Genomic DNA, 25307 nt, shown 5'->3' with positions numbered 1-25307 from the left:
AAAATGGAATGGTTTTTACCAAGTTCTGCTGTTTAGTTCTATCACTTTAGATACTTACTGTGGAGTCATAGGACAAAATTTTCATCTTAAATTACTTTTGTTGTCATCATGGATTATTGGCCATACTGCAATGTCTTTCTGAATTTAATTGCCTGGATTTATTTTCTAGGTCAGTTGTTTTTCCAGTGACAAATTTCATATTTTCTTCTGTTTCTTTAATTTTTTGATTTTGCTTTATTATATCATGAGGACATTAGTTTTCACTTGCTCAATTCTAATTTTTAAGGAATTGTTTTCTTCACTGAATTTCTGTACTTCCTTTTCCATTTGCTAATTCTATTTTTTAGGGAGTTATTTTCCTCTGTAAATTTTTTGAGAGAAGAGTTTGTACATAGTAGCCCAATCAGGAGAATATTTTAATATTCCAGGTAAGAGTTGAGAGTATGGCTTGAATTGGGGATTATGGAAGGACCTGTTCCAAGAGATATTTTAGAGGTAGAACAAAGACTTGGCAACTGATTGGTATTGAGACAAGAGAAATTTCCATGGTTTCACCAACAGTGGGGACTTTAAGGATCATTCAGCAATCCCCTATTTTTTATCATTATTATTATTATTTTGATTTAATAGCCTTTTATTTACAGGATATATGCATGGGTAACTTTACAGCATTAACAATTACCAAACCTCTTGTTCCAATTTTTCACCTCTTACCCCCCAACCCCCTCCCCCAGATGGCAGGATGACCAGTAGATGTTAAATATATTAAAATATAAATTAGATACACAATAAGTATACATGACCAAACTGTTATTTTGCTGTACAAAAAGAATCAGACTCTGAAATATTGTACAATTAGCTTGTGAAGGAAATAAAAAATGCAGGTGGGCGTAAATATAGGGATTGGGAATTCAATGTAATGGTTTTTAGTCATCACCCAGAGTTCTTTCTCTGGGCGTAGCTAGTTCAGTTCATTACTGCTCCATTGGAAATTATTTGGTTGATCTCCTTGCTGAGGATGGCCAAGTCCATCAGAACTGGTCATCATAGAGTATTGTTGTTGAAGTATATAATGATCTCCTGGTCCTGCTCGTTTCACTCAGCATCAGTTCGTGTAAGTTTCTCTGAAATTATCCTGTTGGTCATTTCTTACAGAACAGTAATATTCCATAATATTCATATACCACAATTTATTCAGCCATTCTCCAACTGATGGACATCCATTCAGTTTCCAGTTTCTAGCCACTACAAAAAGGGCTGCCACAAACATTCGTGCACATACAGGTCCCTTTCCCTTCTTTATAATCTCTTTGGGATATAATCCCAGTAGTAACACTGCTGGATCAAAGGGTATGCACAGTTTGATAACTTTTTGAGCATAGTTCCAAACTACTCTCCAGAATGGTTGGATTCGTTCACAACTCCACCAACGATGCATCAATGTCCCAGTTTTCCCGCATCCCCTCCAGCAATCTGCATCATCTTTCCCTGCCATTCTAGCCAGTCTGAGAGGTGTGTAGTGATCCCCTATTTAGTATATGAAGAAATTTTAGTCCGCAGAAGTTGACTGACTCAAAGTCACACTGAGGACAAGTGAAAGAACTTGGCTTTATAATCAAATGATTTGAGCGCAGGGCTTCTGACTCCAACATCACCGTTGTTTTTTACTGGGAAGGACAAGGGATGACTTTTAAGTCCAACACCTGGATACCGTGGGAGTGGTGCTTTTAAGCAATATATCTGGAGGTGGGGGGAGGGGAGGAGGAGGTGGGGGGGGGGGGGGGGGGGGGGGGGGTTGGATTTAGCCAGGAAGTGAAGGAATTCCGTTTAGGCAATGCTAAAAGTCCAATGGTTAGCGCCGTCCCCTCTAGTCCCCCTGAATATTTGTTAAAAGAATCCCACCATCGCCTCCAAAGCTCCCCATTTCTCACAAATCATGGCTGAGCTATTTAATGAGACGCCGGTAAGCCCCAGAGCAAGTTCAGGGGGTGACCTCGCCAGGTCCAGTGGTGTCGCTAACATCCCTTCCCCAGGTACCCGTAGAGAGAACGAATGCAAAAACATCAGGCACAAGGGCCGAGCGTAGACACGTCCTCCCCTCCCCCCCTCCCTCAGTACCCGTTTCCCCTCCTCCTAATCTGTCCCAGAGACTCCAAAACAACCACGAGAAAACGCCCACATGAGCTTCAGGGCGGAGTCTGAGCCGGAAGTAAAGTCACGCTCCTGAGTGGGTGGAGCGGGGGGGGGGGGTGAGCTGACGAAAGCGGAAGCGCTGTAAAGGAGAGCCAATGGGAAGAGATCGTCGCCGGGGTGAGGGCGGAAGAGAAGAGGTTCAGTTCCGGACGCCGCGCCGTCGCCATCTGTCACCTCCGCCTCCGCCTCCCGCTGCCACCGTCTGGACCGGGTCTCACGGCCGTCTCCGCCTCCCCGTCCTAAACCTCGACGGTGCTCCTCTCTTATTCTGCCGCTCGCTTCTCTGTGTCTCCCCTGCAGATGGATCTAGTCGGTGTCACCACTCCTGAGCCCAGGCCAGGGTCGGCGTGGGGGCCCAACAAGGTGAGGAGTGGGGAGAGGGGAGGAGGCCTGGGGGCGGCAGGAACGACCTTTCCAGAAACAGCAATCTCTTCTCCGAGGTTCTGAGAGCCTGACTAGAAAGTATTCCATCGAGTGGAGGAAGGGGAGGGGGTCCTTGATCCTTAAGAAAGGAGTGGCTAACGGAGAAGGGGCTTTTCCTTCGCGGGGCGGGGGGGGGGGGGGGGGGGGGGCGCGAAGATGAGCTCGAGAACACCGCGATTCCTCGGGGTCCTAGTGTGCTGTGGGGGGAGGCTTCTGGTACTTTGCCTACTTTGCCAGTTTTGAAGCTCTCGGTGGTCGGCACGTTGCTTCCTGGTGATGTCTTTTTGAAAAAGAAGTTGGAAACGTTAGTTTGTTGTGGGCCAATTCTGCCGAGGGGTTAGCTGACGGTTTGACTTTTGTAGCAAATGGCCAAATGGTTGCTAGAATTCTTTCTTCTCTTAGCAAATGCTAGGGACCTCTCACAATTCTTTTTGAACGTCAAAGTGGTATGGGTAGAACTAGGCTTTCCCCAGCCGGCGCTGAAGAAGTACTGAAGTTTTCTTCACATAGTTATCAATATTATATATATATATATATATATATATATTATATAATATTAATATTATCAATATTAGTTGAAAAAAGTCTTTTCTTAGAATCTTGACATTACACATTTTCACGATCCGTTGTCGGAAATGTTTATAAGTCAGAATGAGTCATCGTATATGAAAATGAATCCCCCATTTCTTTCAGGCCTCATATTGGTTGTGATAAATGTATTTTTGTTTGCTGGGATTTGCTCTTGTTCCAAGATTTTGTTGCAAACAAGTTGTGGTTCTGAATAGATAAAATAAAAATTCAGGTTTCAGAAGTTGCTTCCCCCTTCATCCCCCCCAGTCATTTAGAGGATCTTATATGGATCTTTACATTACATATCTTCCCCCTTTAAAAAAAATTAGATGAATTTAAAGAAAATGAAGTTATATTCATTAAAATGCTTATTCTTTAAATTCTTTAAAGTAATAAAAATCACCTTAGCTTCATCTGAACTATGTTAAGTGAGATTAAAACATTGAGTTTTAGGTATCTGGACTAATAAGTCAAGGCCTCTAGAAGTAATACTAGATGGCGTTTTTTTAGTGTCTGTCATGACTTGACATTTTTCAGGAAAGTACTTATTAAGGTCATTTAAGAAATGCAAAGAAAAACGCTTAATCCTTTCACATACTGTTTTTTTTTTGTTTGTTTTTTTTTTATTTTATTTTATTTTTTTATTTAATAGCCTTTTATTTACAGGATATATACATGGGTAACTTTGCAGCATTAACAATTGTCAAACCTCTTGTTCCAATTTTTCACCTCTTACCCCCCCCCCACCCCCTCCCCTAGATGGCAGGATGACCAGTAGATGTTAAATATATTAAAATATAACTTAGATACACAATAAGTATACATGACCAAAACATTATTTTGCTGTACAAAAAGAATCAGGCTCTGAATTATTGTACAATTAGCTTGTGAAGGAAATCAAAAATGCATGTGTGCATAAATATAGGGATTGGGAATTTAATGTAATGGTTTTTAGTCATCACCCAGAGTTCTTTTTCTGGGTATAGCTAGTTCAGTTTATTACTGCTCCATTAGAAATGATTTGGTTGATCTCGTTGCTGAGGATGGCCTGATCCATCAGAACTGGTCATCATCTAGCACATACTGTTTTATATAAAGAATTCTTAACTATGTCTGGAAGATAAAGTATTATTCCATTGCATTGTGGATGAGATTAAATGAATGATGGAAAAAGTTAAAAAAAAAAAAAATCTACTTATCAAGCACTCCATTGCTTTATGCTAAGCATTATGTTAAGCAATTGGGATACAAAGTAAAAACAGGATTCCTGCTTTTCAAAGGGAAGCATTATGTTGCTAGATAATTATTGGTTCCCTCATTCTTAAGGGGTAAGGGTGAACAAAACAGCTAGAGAGGTAAGAGTCCAGAAAAAGAGCACTGTGGTCCAAAAGTTACAGGGATGGAGAATTGAGTCATAGAGTGTATGTTGACAAATCCCAATCCAAAAAACTCTGGCATAATTGATTTATAATTCCAGGCCTGTTGAGGTAGAGGAAGGGAAGGAATGTGGTTAGTAAGGTTGTGGAAGAGATAGTCACTAGTAAGAAATTTAAAAAAAAAAACAAAAAACAACAAAGGAACATTTGATCACTGACCCCTGCTTTTTTGAATCAATTTCAGGATAAACATTTGATCTCTGACCCCTGCTTTTTTGAATCAATTTCAGGATAACCCCCATTATAGTTTTTTACTTACTTTTTTTCTTTTCTTTTTTTTTTTTGCTTCTTTATGCTTAAGGGTAGGAATGTTTTTTTTTTAAAAAAAAAAAAAAACACTGAAGCAGTAAATTAGGCTGTTCAGAGGATTTTGGAGAATATTCACTAAATCAGATTTATTTAAATGACTATTATGGACCAGCCACTAGGAACACAGAGGCAAATATGAAATAGCCCTTGGTCTCACGCTTATATCCCTTTTTGGAGGGAGGGGGCAAAGCAATTGGGGTTATGTGAATTGTCTAAGGTCACACAGCTTGTAAATGTTGTGTCGAGCCAGATTTGAATTCTTGTCTTCCTAACTTTAGGGCTGTTGCTGTATTATCTAGATGCCCTTCAAGCTTACATTCTATTGTGAGAAACAACATATACATTTCTATGAGTCTGTGCAAAGTTATTTTGAGGAGGAGATCTGGAAAGGCCTTCTGCAAGTGAGGTTGTGTTTGAGCTGAATTTTGAAGAAAGTGAGGGAATAGCACATTCTGGACATTGATATAATTAGATAAACTTGGGAGAAGAAGGAGGAAATCAGTTTGTGGATAACTTTGAATGCTAGTTTTGAGTTTAAATTTGATCCCAAAGGCCTACTCCTGGCCTATGGTGATATGCCAAGTCCCCTTAAAAATGTTACCTCTTTTATGGTATATAAGCTGGTGTTTTGTTTCACAATGTTATTATTTATCTGAACCAGCTATGCCCAGAAAAAGAACTCTGGGAGATGACTAAAACTCATTACATTGAATTCCCAATCCCTATATTTATGCCCATATGCATTTTTGATTTCCTTCACAAGCTAATTGTACAATATTTCAGAGTCTGATTCTTTTTGTACAGCAAAATAACGTTTTGGTCATGTATACTTATTGTGTATCTAATTTATATTTTTATGTACTTAACATCTACTGGTCATCCTGCCATCTGGGGGGAGGGGGTTGGGGGGTAAGAGGTGAAAAATTGGAACAAGAGGTTTGGCAATTGTTAATGCTGTAAAGTTAACCATGCATATATCCTGTAAATAAAAGGCTATTAAATAAGTAAAAAAAAAAAAAAAAAAAAAAACCAATGTTATTGTTTATTATTGTTATTGTTTGTTGGTGTTATTGTTTCACAATAATATTCCATTACAATCATATACCACAAGAGCTGTTCTCCAATTGAGGGAATAGAATTCTCCTAAAACAAGATGGAAGTTAAGAAAATGCCTATGTCAAGTCACTTTGTTCTGTATTTTGCTCTAATCACACTCTATCTGGAGTGTTCTGTTCAGTTATGACTGTATGCCACATTTTAGGAAAGACTTTGATGAGCTGGAAAGTGGCCAGAGAAAGGTGACTATAAGAGAGTAAAGAGCTCAAAATCATGCTGTAAAGAGGAGACTAGCACTAAACTTAGTCTAGAGAGGACTTAAAAGTAGGGGGACAGGTAATGGTTGATGATGAGAGCTTTTTTAAATGTTTGAAGGAATGAGTATTAGACTTGCTCTATTTGGCCTCAAAAAGTAGATTTAAGAATAATCAGTAGAAATTGCAGAGGTTAGATAAGGGAAAATTTACTGAGTGCCCGGTATGTGCCAAACACTATACTAAGTGCTAGGGGATGTAAATATGGAGGAGGAAAAAGGTAGTTTCTGTCCTCAAGCTTACAGTTTGATAGGGTAGGCAACATGTGAAAGGACCCAAAAATTGAGGTTGAAGAAGAAAGGTACCAGTTTTGAGAGGGGGACGTGGGGAGGCAGGGCAGGGATAGGAAGTCCAGAGCAGCAGACCCTGGTGGGTGGAAGAGAACTCAAGCTCTCTTCTTTAATAAGGAGGTTTGGAGAGGAGCTCTTTACCCAATCAGAAAGGGAGGAGGTATTAAGGGTACTGGTGAGGTGATAAACTCTTGTGGGTATATGAAATTCCTCCTAATAACATACCTGGGAGCATAGTGAAGTCCACAGGAGTGCAAGTAAGTGGGAAATGAGAGCTTTACAATTTATATTGATGGCACAGCCCTCAATAACTACAAATGTCCCATTATTGAAAAGCTCTTTCTATATAGTGTACATTTATTTACCATATTTAGCATTCTTCCTTTCCTAAATATTATAACTGATTTGAAACTGGGTCTTCCTGTTTTACCCAATCTGGAAGTACATCTGGCCACTCAGAGAAGCCAATACCTATTCTTGTTGACTCAGAAACTTTGACCTATTTTATTTCCAATCTGAGCTACTTCAGCCTTGGTTTAGGGAATCAGGTGATCCACCCTGTTCATCATATTGATGATGGACTTGGTGAAAACTCAATTGGCATAATCCATTGAAGCTCAGAACTCTGGGATTAAGAAGCCTCCCCAGCAGCAGGGATTACATTATGTTCTACCATTCCTACCATGTAATTTATTTTCAAGATTTTTTAAGAGATGGTATTTATTTTTTGAACTTGTGTTCAATTTCATCAATTATCTTATTAAATATTAATGTTCTTACAAATCTACATTTGGTGTTGCTTGGTAAAACTTTGCTAGGATATAGAAACAAAAAAACCCTAAATTACAAATTATAAAATATAATTAAATTTTTATTTGTCTTATAGTGTCCTTGGGGTACCCCTCAGAATACAATATCATGTTCCTTGGCTGATGTAATGAGTGAACAATTAGCTAAAGAGCTACAATTAGAAGATGAAGCCGCTGCTTTTCCAGAAGTTGTTGCGTAAGTATAATTTGCTGAGAACACTAATTTCTGGTGGTATAATTGTTAAAGGACCTATCATATTCTTGTTCTATTCTTCTACCTGTGTAAATTTAGAAAAGCAAGAATTTATTATACGCTTTCTAGGCACTGAGCGAAGCCACTTTGATTGGCATAAGAAATTAAATGGGAATTGGGGGATGGGGGGGAGGTTGCCACAGCCACAGGCAACATATGAAGGCTAACAGATGACAAAAAAACTTAAGAAAAAACTCAGAAATGTGTAAAACATGTATAGTGTTGGATAATATCAATCCAAATTTTATGATAAAGAATTGTAAATACCCCATAAAAGAAAAAGAAAAAAATCAGACTTCTCTTGTAGGAAGGGAAGGCCAAAAAACTTTGGCTTTTCTAGATCATAGGGGTTTCATACTTCTAATTCCCATGATGATGAAGATATAACTATATAAATAGTTATATTTACCCCTTCACTGTTGCTAACTATTTCCTGGAAATGATGGTCCTGTGAACAATGAACCATCTCTGTCCCTAAAGGATTTTGAGTTTTACATTTTGTTATTTTGGATAGTGTTGCTGAAGGACCATTTGTTACTGGAGAAAACATTGACACTTCTAGTGATCTCATGCTGGCTCAGATGTTGCAGATGGAGTTTGACAGAGAATATGATGCCCAACTTCGGCGTGAAGAAAAGAAGTTCAATGGAGATAGCAAAGGTACTAAACTATTGTATGAACTTCGTTGGCTGGTAGAAAATGCATACAGTATTTTATTTAAAATATTTTCAAATGTTTTATGTCTTTAAGTTTCCATTTCCTTTGAAAATTATCGAATGGTACATCCTTATGAGGACAGTGATAGCTCTGAAGATGAAGTTGACTGGCAGGACACTCGCCATGATCCATACAGAGCAGGTATCACGTCTATATTCATTTTGCATATACCGAGGGTGATAGACATCTGTGAAGAGTGAGGAAGAAAAGACCTCCTTTCTGCTTCTTTCATTTTTTTTTTCCTCCCTCCCTCCCTCACTACCCCCTCTGCAATTGATTTTTCAATTAATGTTTTGTCATTGAATTCATGAACCAGAAATGAGTAACTGAATATTTACCATTTAGTTTGCCTGTTTTTTTAGCTTTAAAATATTGACTATAACAGGTTATTGCTCATTATTTGTTTCCCTTGCCTTGGTCACCTATAGCTAAACCTGTTCCTACTCCCAAAAAGGGTTTTATTGGAAAAGGAAAAGATATTACCACCAAACATGATGAAGTCGTATGTGGAAGAAAGAACACAGCACGAATGGAAAATGTAAGTTGTGCAATATGTGTCTGCCATCTAGAATAGAGGTCATAAACCTATGGCTTTCAGGCCAATTGTATTTAAAAACACAAAAGCCATTTTTAGCTCTCAAGCCATCAAAAAACAAAAACAGGTGTCATGTTTTTAGAAGTATGTTTGATTGAATAAGAAGAAAAGTTTAAGTTTCACTTTAAAAACACTTCATTGACAGAAGAAACTTTTGTAAAATTTTGAGTGGAAATAAAAATTTCAGGTAACTTGATCAAAATTATACATTTATTGCTTAAAATAAGGAATCCAAAGTATCTTGATAAATGATTCTATACCTTAAGCTTTTTAATTTGAAAACTAGTTTCATCTTGGATTGAAAAATGCCACGCTTGGTCACTTTGGTCTTCTGAAAAGAATTTTTATAGTTGGTAATATGTTGATATTAGTTAATTTATGTGTAACATTTATGGGTTCTAATGTTTTGTAAACCCTAGTATCAAGCAAATATTGGAAAACCTACAATTTTAAAAAGTAAGAAATGTTTGCATTATTTAGGTCTTTTTAAACCCTTAGTAATAGTTAGGGTTGAACCTTTAGTAGTGTTTATGTATTGTAGCATAACCATAATAATGTCTCAAATTTCTATTGGTAGTTTGCGCCTGGATTCCAGGTAGGAGATGGAATTGGGATGGATTTAAAACTACCAAATCAGGTCTTTAATGCTTTAAAACAACATGCCTACTCTGAAGAACGTCGGAGTGCCCGTGTCCATGAGAAAAAGGAACATTCTACAGCAGTAAGTGTTCTTAAATTTTTGTATCTTGAATGATATGACATAGCCTAAATACTTCACTTTGCTATTAATTTTTTTTTTTTTGGGGGGGGGTAGTATCTCTTAACAGGATAGGCAGCATATTTAAGTGGGTAGAGCTGATCTGAGTTAGGAAGACCTGGTTTTGCTTGTGAACCCAGTCACATCACTTCTCAATACCTCAGGCAACTCTTTAGACTCTGGGTTGAAGAGCTGATGCAGATTTGAATTGATAAAGGGAGTTTGCTTGCTAGTGCTTCCTGTAGGAATGAAATCAAAGAACTAGACCAGTTTTTTTTTTTTTTAAACAAAATTGGGCCTTTTAAATCAAAACTGCAAATAATTTTTAAAAATCACATAACTTTCTAGATTATTAGTTGCTAATTTGCTATAATTTTTACATGTTAATTAAAGCAAAATATATAGTCTATATATACTGATGAATATTTCAAGATTTTTCATTCAAAAAAAGATTGATTTTATTTGAGTAACACTTTTTATATTTATAATCAAACATTAGTAGCACATATTAGTTACATTAGAGATACATTTAAGTAGCAAGAAAATTAAATAACCAGATCTGTTGCCAGAATGTGAGAAAGAAAACCGTCTAACCACATTTAAAAGAGTATGAAAATAGTTTCACTTTTTGGACATGTGTATATGTTTGTGTGTGTAGTTGAGTCATCTTTTTGCATGTATAATTTCTTATTTTTACAGGAAAAAGCAGTAGATCCTAAAACACGTTTACTTATGTACAAGATGGTCAATTCTGGAATGCTGGAGACAATCACTGGCTGTATTAGTACAGGAAAGGAATCAGTTGTTTTTCATGCATATGGAGGGAGGTAAGCAAGCAAAATGTTCTAATTCAAAGAAAACAGCATGGGTCAAAGACACCTTTTTCTCCCTTATAGTGTTATTTACATAGCTTTAATCTTTTTTAATACTTCTATTTATTCAATGTGGCAGGGCCTTTGAAGATCCTTGGATCACTTTCATGCTATGATAAGGCATTGAAGAAGCATTTAAAATTAGAGGAATCCTTTTTTAAATGAAATATTTATAAGAAACGATCTTTTTTAATTGAAGGAGAGAAAAATGTTTGAAGCCTCTGTTACATATAAAAATCTTTTAGTTCATAGTACCTTTTGCTAGAAAAATTTTTTTATTTCATTGTGCTTTATGTTCATAAAAATATGCCCCAAAACTTCACATGAACCAAAAATAAAGCTACAGAGAGATGTGCAAATCTGACAAATCTTGGTCAAAATATTTTCGCTCCATTCCAGGAAAATGATGTTGAGGCTCTTAAGAGACAGAAAAAAGTACTAATATTGACCCATTTGATATTTGTGGATCAGTTTTCAGTACCTATAATGTGGTAATCTTCATTTTAAGATGGCATTGACTTAGAGCAGCCTTTTGCCTCACAGTGTGAGAAAGATTGGGTGGCTTTAGAAGAGTAAAGTTGACTGTAAATTATATAGCACCCAGAAGAAGCAATTAAAACTTAGGTGATAGTGATAGACTCAGGAGAGTTAATTAATCTTCACATTATGAAGGGGTAAAGAAAATTATTAAGTCCTTGGCAATATGGCAAGCACTGTGCTAAGTATACAAAAATGAGGTAGCCTCTCACCTCAGTAAGCTTACATCCTATTGAGAAAGAAAACCCAGAGGAGAGTGGTAACTAGGAAAAGAAGTTTTGAAAATAAAGATGGTAGGGTGGGGAAAGGGAGCTGTCCATAAAGTCCCTTTCTTGATGAATTGGTGCATTGATCTGATTACTGTTATTAGAGCAAGAGGGAAAGAGGCTACATGAGGATTCTATTATCCAGCTGCTCTTTTCCTTTTTTCACCGCCAACAGAAATGGGGAACAGAAATAATTTTCATGTTTAAAAGAAGAAAATAATTAAAATACAAGGAGTTATTCCCAGGTTGGCCAATCAATATTTTTTAAAGCAATTACTTCAGTAGGTGCTTTTGAGGATAGAAAAGAGATCAGATATGAGCCTAGCACTTGAAATTTATTTTTTTTATTTTTTTATTTTTTTATTTAATAGCCTTTAATTTACAGGATATATACATGGGTAACTTTACAGCATTAACAATTGCCAAACCTCTTGTTCCAATTTTTCACCTCTTACCCCCCACCCCTCCCTAAATGGCAGGATGACCAGTAGATGTTAAATATATTAAAATATAACTTAGATACACAATAAGTATACATGACCAAAACATTATTTTGCTGTACAAAAAGAATCAGACTCTGAATTATTGTACAATTAGCTTGTGAAGGAAATCAAAGATGCAGGTGTGCATAAATATAGGGACTGGGAATTCAATGTAATGGTTTTTAGTCATCTCCCAGAGTTCTTTTTCTGGGTATAGTTAGTTCAGTTCATTACTGCTCCATTAGAAATGATTTGGTTGATCTTGTTGCTGAGGATGGCCTGATCCATCAGGACTAGTCATCATCTAGTATTGTTGTTGAAGTATATAATGATCTCCTGGTCCTGCTCATTTCACTTAGCATCAGTTCGTGTAAGTCTCTCCAGGCCTTTCTGAAATCATCCTGTTGGTCATTTCTTACAGAACAGTAATATTCCATAATTTTCATATACCACAATTTATTCAGCCATTCTCCAACTGATGGACATCCATTCAGTTTCCAGTTTCTAGCCACTACAAAAAGGGCTGCCACAAACATTCGTAGCACTTGAAATTTAATTATGAAAATACTACTACTGAGGCAACCTTTTAGAAGATTATATATAATAAAGCTTAATTGGGTGATAAATTCAGGTATCTACAATCTAGTGGCAATGAGGAGCTAATAGGCTTGCAAGAAATGTTTTGTAGAGTCTTTTTGTTTTTAACAGTTGGCTGTAATTACCATAACAATTGTTAAGAGAGACTAGTGTAGTGTAATAAAGTGAAGGATAAAAATCAGTGATATCAAACTCAAATAGAGATCTCTATAGGTTTTGCATATTGATTTAGAAAACCACAAGTTAACAATGTGTATTTTATTTTATTAAGCATTTTCCAAATACATTTTAATCTGTTTGAAGGAAAAGGGTTTGAGGCCCAGTATAAACTAAAAACCTTTGAATCCAATGATACAGAGTTTTTAATTATTGTGGGACTTGAGGAAGAAGAGTTGATGGAAGAAGAGAGGGAATTTGACCTCAAAACTAAAAAATGAACAGGAGAAAAACAGAAGTGTTGGGCCTTCCAGGTAAGGGAATAGCAGTAGTGAAGCATGAAGGTGATAATTAGTATTTCTCCCTTCTAGATGCCCCTAGGGTAAGTTTATCCATGTTACACATGCATACACATACACGCAGCAGTTATCATGCTGTGTACTTGTGGCATTACTTCAATCTAAACTTTTCCAATGCCTTGGTTCTCTGGTGACATTCTCATGTAGTACTCAGAGTGCTTCTGGCAAGAGAGTGATGGGTTTCTTCCTTTGAGAGGGAAGGCAAGTTGAAAAAGTTTTTTTGGCAGCTGTGTCACTATGAGCTCATACTGATCTGGTAATTCATTAAGTTCTTTTTAATGGGAACTATTTTCATGATTCCTCAAGCCAGATTATTAACTATCATTATCAATTTTAAGTGCAAGTTTTATTTTAGGCCATTGTTACATGCCGCATTTTGTCTTTATGTAAGTAGTTGATAAGCTTGGGGATTTCTAGCACATCATTGGGAAATCCTTTCTGGTTGACGTTGCTCATCATTCTTTTGATTATAACTGTTCAGTCATTAATGGATTTTTAAAAGCTTTATTATAAGAGTTTTCTGTGTGTCAAGCCAGTATGGTGCTAAGGTCTTGAAATAAAAATTCTACAAGTAAATCTTGATCCTCAACTTCAAGGAGATTATATCCTAATGGGGATAGATAATAAGAGGAGAGATAACTAAGGGGTGTTTTTCATCAGAGGACTCACAGAGAATGAGGGTTTTTTTCACCTGGCAGTTACTCAGTTGAATTTTCCTTTAACCTATCATATGATTGGACTGTTAGCCAACCCACTTGCAAAGATATCATGAGAAACTTTGCTAAAGGCCATTCTCAAATCCAAGATACATATGTTTGCAACATCTTCCACTCTAATGATAATATGAGGGTCTTTGCTGACAGTTCTTGTGTTCTACTCTGCTCTTTCTCAGAGCAACTTACAAATTAGAATAGATCTCAAGTTATTGTAATATGCTTCATGATGACGTCTCATCATGTTATTATGACATTTACTTAACTGTAAAAATTCCATCAATCTAATGATAATATGAAGAAAGATTTTGAGAGGCCCAGATTATTAGCTAAATAATAATAAACTAAAATAAAAAATTAGCTAAATAATAATAAATAAAAACCCTAAATAATAAGTTGCTCATATAATCAGAGACCTGGAAAGTACTTCAAAAGATCATTTTATCTTCCATCATGGTTTTTAATGATTCAAGATTTGTGGAGAAAAAGGATAGTTTCTCAAAATATGAATGTATTTTTGAAGTTCCATTCTGCTCAAAAACCGTGTATTTTAGAATAGTCGTTAGAAAGGGCCTTTCTCAGGGTCTGGAAATGTGCACTGATTTGACTTTTTTTCCCCCCTTTATATATCAGCATGGAAGATGGGAAGGAAGATGCTAAAGTTATACCAGCAGAATGTGCCCTAAAGGTATTTAAAACAACTCTTAATGAATTCAAGAATCGTGACAAATACATTAAGGATGATTTCAGGTTTAAAGATCGCTTCAGTAAATTGAATCCACGAAAGATCATCCGTATGTGGGCAGAAAAAGAAATGCACAATCTAACAAGGTACAAAAATCAGATGGTCAAAAGGAATCTTGAGTGTCTGTCACCATTATTTAGGCATCCTAAATGCCAGGTTAAAGACTACAAGATAGGAAACTTCTTTATCTCTATTCATAACAAGAATTTTTAGATACCACAATGAAATGTTTTCCTCTTTATTAAAAAAAAAATTACTAAAACTAAAATGAAAAATATTTTCTTTCTTTGTCTAGAGAAAATGCAAACAAACTGGGCATTTTCCCTGATATAATTCTTTTATATCACTGAGCTATTTTAAAAGTATTCGCTTGCTTTTCTATAGGCTATATGATGTTTTCAATTACATTGATACCAGATTAGATTATTAAAGATTTTCTTAAACTTTTATATTGTATGTAATGCAGTATGTTTGTAAACTTTTATGACAATATTTTTGTCATAAATACTCTTTATAATTCAGATTCATGTTTCAGTGAACAATTTAGAGGTAGATGAAATCTTGGAGATCATGAATCCAGAACCCCCTTATTTTATAGCTAAGACTCTTAGGGATCCTTTGAGAGGCTCAGTGGCCTGCACCTGGGTCATACAGCAAGTACCAGAGTTGGGATGAGGGTCTTTGTCTGCTGACAGTTCTTTCTGTTCCTCTTTGCTCCTTCTCAGGACAGCTTATAAGTTAGAATTAGATCTCAAGTAATATGCTTCATGATGACTTCTCGTCATGTTTTTGTGACATGTTTACTTAACTGTAAAAGTTCCAAGAAAAAAATTTATAAATACATTTTTGTTGAGACAAAATTGTCTTTTTTAAAAAAATAATACTCTCCTCAATGGTTTTTATCTCATATCCAGAATGCAAAAGGCTGGTATCTCTTGCCCAGAAGTTGTAATGCTTAAGAAACACATTTTGGTCATGTCTTTTATTGGTAATGATCAAATCCCAGCTCCCAAATTGAAGGAAGTAAAACTCAGCAGTGAAGACATGAAAGAGGCCTACTATCAAACCCTCCATGTAAGTTGAAATTTTCTTTTATATTTTTGTGGAAATTTTCTACATTTTCAAGTTTTGAGATGATACATTGATGTCAGTATTGTAGTCTTGAAGTTTTTTGCAGTAGAGAGCAGTGTGTTTTTCCAGATAATTGGATAAAGGAATACTAGGAATGGTTTTATATTTCCTTTCTTTCAGTAAAATATGAAAATTTGATAATTTGGTATTCTGTCTCCCAAACTTAACCAAATAAAATTTTATATTACTATATATGAATAAAAATAGTTAATCATTCTTTTGTTTATACTAATAGTACTGCAACTTATAGATATATAGATTTTTTTTTTTTTTTACTTTGGAGTTTTTTTTTTTTAAGGACACTTTAAATGTTTTTGTAAAACCAAACATTTTTTCCCCCTTAGTATTTATATATAGTTAAAAACGGCTAGCTAGAGAATAAATGAAAAAAAAAAATTAGAATAGTGAGGAGAAGCATTTTTTCTTTTTACATTTTACATTTCCTATGGTGGTGTGGTATGGGCTTAATTCAGGCCAGTCATCTGTTACATCAAGTTCAGTATTGGAACAAAATGAAACACTAAGAGATCATTCAAGAGTTAATACATTTAACCCTAACAGAAGGATATTCAATAGAAAACAGCCTTGAGAATATCCTGAATTGGTTCAGCTGAAATTCCCTTGCCTGAGTTGTCCTTAAGGGATCCACCAGCCAAGTGTCAAGAGAGAGAATTCTTGAAACTCTTTGGTTATTTTGTATTCAGGGAACCAGGAGGAATATCCACAGCTTGAACCATTGGACCACTAAGCCAATCAAGATATGAGGATGGTCTTAATACTGTTAAAAAGAAAAATTAGCCTAACTTTTATGGGGTGGAGGTAGAGGTTAGAATATTATATCTAAAGGATTTCATATTATAATAGGAGGTACTGGGACTGAAGCCAGCAAGACTTATCTTCCTAAGTTCAAATCTGTCCTCAGATACTTACTAGTTGTGTGATCCTGTTTTTGCATCCTGTTTACCTCAGTTTTCTCATCTGTAAAATGAGCGTTAGAAGGAAATGGCAAATATTCTGGGAGCTTTTCCAAGAACACCCTAAATGGGGGCCAACGAGTTGGACATGACTGAAAAACAACTGAACAATAAGATGATAGATTTTTTTCCCCCTTCATTTAGTTAAAGAATTTATTGTACACATTTCCCTATAGCAGAAAGTTGAAAAAAAATATTTTTGATCTAATGGCATAAAACAGAAAAGGGATCTCACAACTATTTGAATTAGATCCCTGCATTTGTATCTTGGCTTGAGATTACATGATATCAAATTGCTCAATCTTCTAAGCCTCATTTTCCTCATCTGTAAATTGGGGGACCAGATAAACTTCAAAGTCCTATTATGAATTTTTAATTCATTATATTATTCTCTTTTATTAGAACTTACAAGAGATGGTTTACTGATGGGAGATAGAGCAAGGAGTATAAATATAAATATATTCAAAAATGAATGGTTCATAAGAAGAAAAACAGTTTAAAAACAAAAAATTATAGAACTCAGAACTAACATTAGTAGTAAAGGCATCAACATGCTTCTGTCTAGCAGCGTGTTTAAGTCCCAGAATAGAATCATTGTAGAATTGCCTGCAGTCTGCAGAAGGTTCATTGTGATCCTACAATCAAAGTATGTTTTTTTCCTATTTTGTGTTGGACTTCTTGAACTTTTTGCTCAGAGCCTGAATTCTCTCAAAATTATCCAGATTTTACAAATCTGAATCATACCTCTTCCTATTCAGCCCCATAGAGATGTATTATGTAAAATACAATGTAAGAGAGGAAAAAAATGAAGCTCTTTTCTTTGTATTTGAAGTTGATAACTGTTAAACCGTTATTATGGTTAGGTTTTTGTTGTTTTTTCCCCCAATAGCAACCTTGTATCTGTGCTTATTTCTGCACCCTCTTGTGGGTCAGTGACCTGCATTTGTGAGATTAGAGATTGGAAATAAAATAAGTTTGAGATAATGAAATAGTGAAATTACCTGGCTCAAGAGGATAGCTGATTCATTCCCTAGACTGATGAGAAAACCACAGTCATCATTTCCTTTCCTTTCTTTTCTCTATCTTTTTTGTAGTTTGCTAACTTCTCAAAAAAAAAAAAAAAGTCAACTTTTTGACTCCAACTTGAATTGTCAGTCCCCGTGCTTAATAATGTGCTGGTTTAGGTATAATTCACTAAGTGCTTGTCTTTTCCCCACAGATGATGCAGCAGTTGTATAAGGAATGCAATCTCGTCCATGCTGATTTGAGTGAGTACAACATGCTATGGCATGCTGGAAAGGTGAGAAGTTCATAGTCCATTAATGTCATTTACACAGTTATCATAGAAACTTCCTATATAGATGAGTAAATCAGTTTGTGTCTTGGCTTTGAACTAGGTCTGGTTGATTGATGTTAGTCAGTCTGTGGAGCCAACCCATCCTCATGGTCTGGACTTCTTGTTTCGAGATTGCAGGAATGTATCACAAGTAAGTGATGGGATAGGGTTAAAGGAGAATGCAATTCATGACTAAAATTGTAAGGCGTTTTAAATGTATTCCTCACAGTCCTAGAAATGAAGTTACTTACTGTAAGGGTTTTTGCCCAGTTCTGATACAAACTCAGTTGGTGAATAAGTCAATTCAATCACAGTCATGCTATTTAAGGGAGCAGTTTTGATTCAAGCAAGGAGTGGGGAAAGCAAAGCTTTCTTACATATTAATCTTCATAGTTTATGGAAAGAGATAATATGTGTTAAGTTAATTATTTTAGAAATGGAGAAATAAAAAAAATTTAAAGAAAATTAAATTTTGGAGGATATTATAACTTGGAATAATACACCGCTATTACAGTCATAGTCTGAAGATATCCCAACTTGTTCATCTTGAAAAAATTATTTTAATATAGCTCAATGATTGATCTTGTACTTTATCTGCCAGTTTTTTCAGAAAGGGGGAGTAAGTGAAGCCCTTGGTGAACGAGACCTCTTCAATGCTGTGTCAGGCTTAAACATAACAGCAGATAATGAAGCTGATTTCCTGGCTGAGGTGAGTGAGACGGGGGAGAACAGATATTTAAAAGCCCTAAATAATTTAAAATCTTCACTTCAACCTTGAATTTCAACTTTGTCTCCATTTGAAATTTAATTTCTTCCTGAGGGTATCTGAGTAGATGTTTTTGAAATCTACAGTTTTGTTTCTAAATCTCCTTTTCCACATGTTCTCTTGAGGAACTAAAATGATTAAAACATAGGTAGCAGTGATATTTGATGCTGGTAAATATTCTTTCCTTGAAACTCTTTTCCCTTAAAGCTTCTAGGATAACATATTTTACCTCCCCCCATACACTCCTACTTCCTTTTGTATTTTTTTATAAATTATATATCTTCCTTAGTTTTCAGCCCCACTATTCTTTGTTCAATAAATATTTGTGTGCCTACAATGGTGCTTAGCATTCTAAAGGTTGAATCAAACTATAATCCATGGTCCTTTACCTTTGCTGCATCTATTACTTTTATGCTGTTGATTCAAATGGACATATCCAATCCTGCCCTGGACCCTAATTTTCAGTATTTCTAGCTGTCTACTAAATCATTTCCTTGGTTCACTGACATTTTAAAGTTTATATGTCTAAGACTTAAGTTTCCTTAGAAACCAGCTACCCATCTAGATTCTCCCAGTAGAAATAATTGTTCTAATTATGTTGTAATCCAATAAACATTTAGTGCATATTATATGCCTGGTGTGATGCTAAGTGCAAGGGATATAGTTAGTAAAAAGAAAGACAGTCCCTGCTTCAAAGAACTTATAGTCTATGTGAAGACAACAGACAAAAGGAGGCAGGAAATCAGAGACTGGAGAACGAAGATTGGAGGTACCCAGCATTGGGGCATCTCATTCCATGGAACTGAAACCTCAGAGCAGCAAATGCAGTAGAATAAGCCAAAGCAAAACAAAAACACAACCTAGTTACTGCCTTCTGTAAAGAAAAACATAGGAACTAATTTCTTATTCCATTAGTTCGACTGACCAGTCACAGTTTCCAAACCTTCAAAAGAATCTTTGGCTCCACCTTCTCTCTTACCACTCATTTTTCCTTCACCATCCATTAATATCTTTAACAAACAGGAAGTTCTAACACAATTTTTCCTTTATAGTACTGGTTTTCAAGTCTGTCTCTTTCTACTGCTGATGGCATCATCTTAGTTTAGGCTTTCTTCAGTTATTCATAGGTTTCATAGGATTCAGAACTAGAAGAAGCTTTAGACATTATTTATAGGAAGGTGCTTCATTTATTTTGGAGGGGACTGGGTAGTCAGATGTTTTTGTTGCTATTTATTTGAAAACAAGATAATAAATTTACATGTGTAAGTATTTTATAGTTTCAAACTTTATAGCCATGTCAAATGATTTCATACTTTTAAATATTAAAACAACAAGCATTTAATCTCACCTACCACGTCAAGCAGTGTGCTGAGTTCTGGAAATAGAGAGAGCAAAAACAATCTCCATCTTTAAGGAGTTCCCAGTCAAATAGGGAAGACAGCATGCAAACAACCATATACAAATGAGATGTACAAAATAAATGGAGATCTTGATGCAACATTAGCTTTACAGTGGATCAGAAAAGAATATTTTTTCCTTAATTGTATTTTATTTTTCTAATTACATGTAAAGATAGTTTTCGGCATCATTTATTCATTTTTGTAAAACTCTTGTTCTAGATTTTTTTCCTTCTCTCCCCAAGACAGCAAGCAATCTGATATAGGTTATTACACATGTACGGTCATTTTAAATGTATTTTGACGAATCATGTTGTAAAAGAAAAATTAGAACAAAAAGGAAAAACTGAGAGAATAACCAAACAAAAAAGATGAAAATAGTCAGTTTTAATCCTCATTCAATCTCTGAAATTTTCTTTCTCTGGATGTGAATGGCATTTTCCATCCCGATTCTATTGGAATTGTCCCGCATCACGACATGTTGAGAAGAGTTAAGTCTACAATAGTCAATCATCACATAATCTTGATGTTACTGTGTACAATGTTTTTCAGGAAAGGCTTCTTGAAGAGATGAGATTCTGAGACTTAGAGAAAGCCAGGGTAGCCAGAAGGCAGAGATGAGAATGGAGAGAATTTTAGGCATGAGAGACAGCCAATGAAAATGTAGGGGGTAGGAAGATGGATTGTCATGTGGGAAGAACCTAGTCCCAAGTTCTCTGCCAAAAAATGATCAGCTTTAAGTTAGGAACTATATCTTAATATTTCTAGTTTTAAGTCCTCAACTACTTGAATGAATACAAACTGTTTAGTCAACTCCTAGATAATCTTAAGGGGAAAACTTAATTAGCCATTTATTTTTGGTGAAATTCCATAAGTCATGATGTAGATATGTTTAAAAAAAAATCACATAGCATTAGCTATTTCTTTATTTGGTAAAATAGCATTAGTTATTTCTTTATTGGAAGACAGATTCTGAGTATTCAAAAAGAGAAATCTGGTGAACTCGAGTGCAGAGTGAAGCATGTTTTTTTACTTTATTTTTCTAGGTGTTTTTATTTGTTTTTTTTTTTATGCAGGGATAGTGTGGAATATGTTTTGCATGATTTCATATGCATAATGGGTAATATTTCTTGCCTTCTCAGTGAGTGGGGAGGAAGAGAATTTGGTACTGAAAATAAAAATAAATATAAATAAATAAATAATAAAAATAAAAAATCAGCTTCTTGTTTTAGTAATAACTTTTTAAAAAGGGTCAGCATAGTTTGGGGGAAAGAATCCTGATGAGTCCAAGGACTTGGTTTCAAATCCCACTCTGAAGCTTAACTGTTTTGATGACTTTGGGCAAGACACTTAACCTCTGCCTAATCTCAGCTTCCACATAACCTCTGAGATCCCCCCTACCAAAAGAATTAAGATCTTTAGAAAGTTGTTTTCTTTGATTGACTATATTGGAGAGATTGATTACAAAGGAATATATATTGATTTGTTTATGCTCAAGTCCACCTAGTTTCTACACTGAACAAATAATACTTTACCCCTTCAATTTCCAATGTCCACAGCTGTGACATAATCTCTAATAATACAATTTTAAAAAAAAATAGCTTATTTTCAAAAATATATACAAAGACAGTTTTCAACATTCACCCCTGCAAAACTTTGTTACAAATTTTTCTTTTCCCACATCCCTTCCCCTAGATAGCAAGTAATCCAATAAATGTTAAAACATGTGCAATTCTTCTATTCTAGTATTATAATAAACCAAGCCATTTCATTCATAAACCAGTTTTAATTAGTCTTTTAAGTCTATAATTAAGCACATCTCTTGTCATGGGGTGGGAGGGGTTTAGTGAGGTATGATGGTCTGGACCTCTGAGTCTTCCTGATTAAGATCAGTAACTTGTGTAGCTATGCAGTTTTAGAGAGGTGCTTAGAGCACAGAGAGGTGGTCTCTTGCTTGAGGTCACAGCCATCACATGTTAGGGGCAGGATTTGTTTGAGGTCTTGTAGACTGTGCGCAGTTATTCACTCTACCCTCACTACCTTTACTATTTTATAATTAGGCATGAGTTGGAATTGGCCCTACATAAAAGCTGGTTTGTCTGGAGTGCTTGTAGTTTTGAATTGTAACACCAAATGTAGTGTCTTAGCAATTCTTTTTTAATTTGAAATTTAATTTTATAGATAGAAGCTTTGGAGAAGATGAATGAAGATCATGTACAGAAGAATGGAAGGAAGGCTGCTTCGTTTTTAAAAGATGACGGAGGTCCACCGATAATATGTGATGAATAACATCAACACTAACTGCCTCTAACTATGTTGGTGCAGTGGTGATTGTCACCTGCCAGTGGCAAGTGGAATTGTGGGTAACTTAAAATACCAAAAAAGGAAACACGAGGAGTGTACCATGGTGCTTCTGTGTTTTTTTTCCTTGTGACCCATGTGCCAGATGTGTGGAATTTTTAGCTTGGCACTGTAAGAATAGAATGTCACTACCTCTTATTATATGATTGGGCTAATTTAATTCTTCAGCTGCACTAGGTTATTGTAGCTGAAGTAGACATGATTTTTGCATGATTCAGGTCAAAGTGTTTTGGTGCATATTTTTTAAAATTTAGGTAAACATTTCTATGTGTGTGAAGAAAGGACAGCTATATTTGGAAAAGAGAATTTTAGTAGAATTTCTTCCCTTACTCTAACATGTTGGATATCTTCCTTTCTAAAACATTTTATGGAAGTCAGTATTTCTCAATTTTTCTTCCCCAAATGAAGTACTTAACCATAGTTCTAAAGAAGAATATGGGTATTCCTTGGCGAAAGTGATGAATGAAAAATTGTTTTGGAAAGACTTGAGTGAAAGGCATTAGCTCTGTGTCCTTTATTGGTGCATTTGAAAATCTGAATTCAGGCCTACAGCTATTCAAGGCAAAGTTTCATAGGTTCCTGAATAGTTCTGATTTAAATTATATCCAAGAGGTTTAATTTGAATGTTTTACAAATTTCTTAATTTCTGGTTTTTCTATTTTTAGGCTTAATTTGTTAAGTAAGGATGATGTACCCCCAGTTTACACTTAGAATTAAAATTTAAATTACTTGGGATGACAGGATTTGAGATTTAACCATGTTTTACATATTTTGATGAAATTTTTATTTTAAAAATAGTACATTTTACACTTTGCTAAATTGTTACTGTGTGAAATTATAAGGCAGCCACTTATTTTAAGTGGCTCTAAGCAAGTTAGCTGGAAGACAATTGGAAGCAATCATATAATGAAACTCAGGGGTACCAGATATACATAAACTAAGACAGACTATTGACTTCAGTTTTAATAGAACATTCAGCACTAACTGACTAATTTCAGATTGTATACCTGAGCTAACCGAAGTTCATCATCTGCATCTTTGCTATTTTCTCAGAAGTTAGGTAAAATTGGAACACTTTCTAAAAACCCATATTGGTTCTGTGTTAAGATAAATTACATTTTTCTAGAAATAAAAAGTAAAAATTTAAATATTGAGACTTGAAAAAACTCCTTTACTACATTTGAAAAATTAATGATTACTTTTTTCTTCTTAGTTAAAAGAAATCTTTTTCATTACTTTTTGCTGAATTCTAGAGAGATGGAATCTTTGATAATTCATTACTTTTGAAACATGTTCTTACTACTCTGACAAGGGTTTTAAGATGCCTGGTTATTTAATGCATTGTTATATTAAGAGAGCAATCTAATTTTGAAAACCTAACATTTAAAAAATTTTGGTTTTATAACATCCCTGTTTTACAAAGAGCAGCAAACCATTGCTGTGTGACATTCTTGCAGTGTGTGTGGAAAGTGCTCTTTTTTAAAAATTAAAAAAAGAAATTCACTCAATGATGGTTCTTTTGTGTGGGTCCTTCTTACAACTTTTAAGTCAATTCTCCATTGGCCAGTTGTTCTCTCTGCAAAAATTGGAGGGAAAGAGGGATTATTGACAATCTCATCTCTTCAGATTTGTATTCCACTACTAACGATGTAATTTAGCTCATATTAAATTGCAAGCAGATTTTTCCCTTCTCTATAGAGAAAAGAAGTATTTTTGCAAAGAAGACAGGTAATAATTCCTAATGGACTCACCCAAACCAAGGAGATGTATAATAACCTGAAACTCAAGTGAACATGCTATAAAAATGCAAACTTTTTACCTCACTTTAATAGAGAACATTATAGAAAAAATCTTCAATGTTCAGCAAGGAATAACTAGTTGCTGAAGTAGTAAGTAGAAACTTTGGGGACAGATCAAGCTGGTGTCTAACAAACCAGTCTTCATTTCGGTAAGAGTAGCTTTCAAAGGGCTCAGAGAATGAGAGAGGTAATCCTACTCCCTAAAAATGGATAGGGGAATCCAGTCCCCAAAAGGATGGGAAGCCCTCAAAAAGTAAAATCTCAAAATATAAAAAGAAGTTGTTCCTAGGAGGCAACTGGAACTGTCTGAAAAGATCAGTATGGATTCACAGGGGGCTTTCTGACTAATCCATTAAGAAGATAAAAAGGCCAGGTAACAAATGCCAAGGAATAGCAAGATTCTATAATAAGATGCAAGAATACAAAGTATGGAAGGCTGATGATGAACGAATCCCCAAAACACCAAAAAAGACTGGGTCACAGAAGAGTGTGGTTTGTATCTGAGAGGTTCAGTGACTTAACCAAGTTCACAAAGTGTAAAGGGGAATAAAGTGCAAGTACTTTGCATATGAAAATACCCATTTTGTTGTTTAACTTCAAAATAAAAGTAAATTAGTTTTTTTCCCTATGTTTTCTGAAAAAACAAATATATATGAAGTTTTCAACATACACCCTTGCAAAATCTTGTGTTCCAAATTTTTTCCCTCCCTCCTTCCTCCTCTAGACAGTAATCCAATTATGTTAAATATGTACATTTCCATATTTGTCATGCTGCACAAGAAAAGAAATGGAAAAAAATGAAAAAGCAAACAAAAAATGTGAGAAAAATGTTATCCACATACAGTCTTGACAGTCCTCTTTCTGGATGTAGATGGTTCTTTCCATCACAAGTCTATGGGAATGGGAATTGGCCCGAGTCATCTGGCTATTGAAATTGATCATTGTATAATCTTGCTGTTCCTGTATATGATATTCTTCTGGTTCTACTCATTTCATTTAGCATCAGTTCATGCAAGTCTCTCCAGGCCTCTCTGAAATCATCTTGCTGATCATTTCTTATAGAACAATAACATTCCATAACACTCATATGCTAT

General features: G+C 35.3%; 1 protein-coding gene across 1 annotated transcript; it reads left to right on the top strand.

The window, feature by feature from the left end:
- The first annotated feature begins 2292 nt into the window (after positions 1-2292).
- On the top strand, positions 2293-23922 carry RIOK3 (RIO kinase 3). The gene is made up of 13 exons (XM_003760001.3): positions 2293-2556; positions 7478-7596; positions 8168-8313; positions 8404-8511; positions 8799-8908; positions 9543-9686; positions 10422-10549; positions 14338-14535; positions 15364-15523; positions 17774-17854; positions 17952-18041; positions 18492-18599; positions 22235-23922. The coding sequence occupies exons 1-13, from the start codon at positions 2494-2496 to the stop codon at positions 22340-22342; spliced, it is 1563 nt and encodes a 520-aa protein (XP_003760049.1). The 5' UTR covers positions 2293-2493; the 3' UTR covers positions 22343-23922.
- The last annotated feature ends 1385 nt before the right edge of the window (positions 23923-25307 follow it).

The sequence above is a fragment of the Sarcophilus harrisii genome, chromosome 1 (genome assembly GCF_902635505.1).
Source record: "Sarcophilus harrisii chromosome 1, mSarHar1.11, whole genome shotgun sequence".
NCBI lineage: Eukaryota > Metazoa > Chordata > Mammalia > Dasyuromorphia > Dasyuridae > Sarcophilus > Sarcophilus harrisii.
The sequence above is the reverse complement of the archived record's forward strand: the minus strand, read 5'-3'. Positions and strand labels throughout refer to the sequence as shown.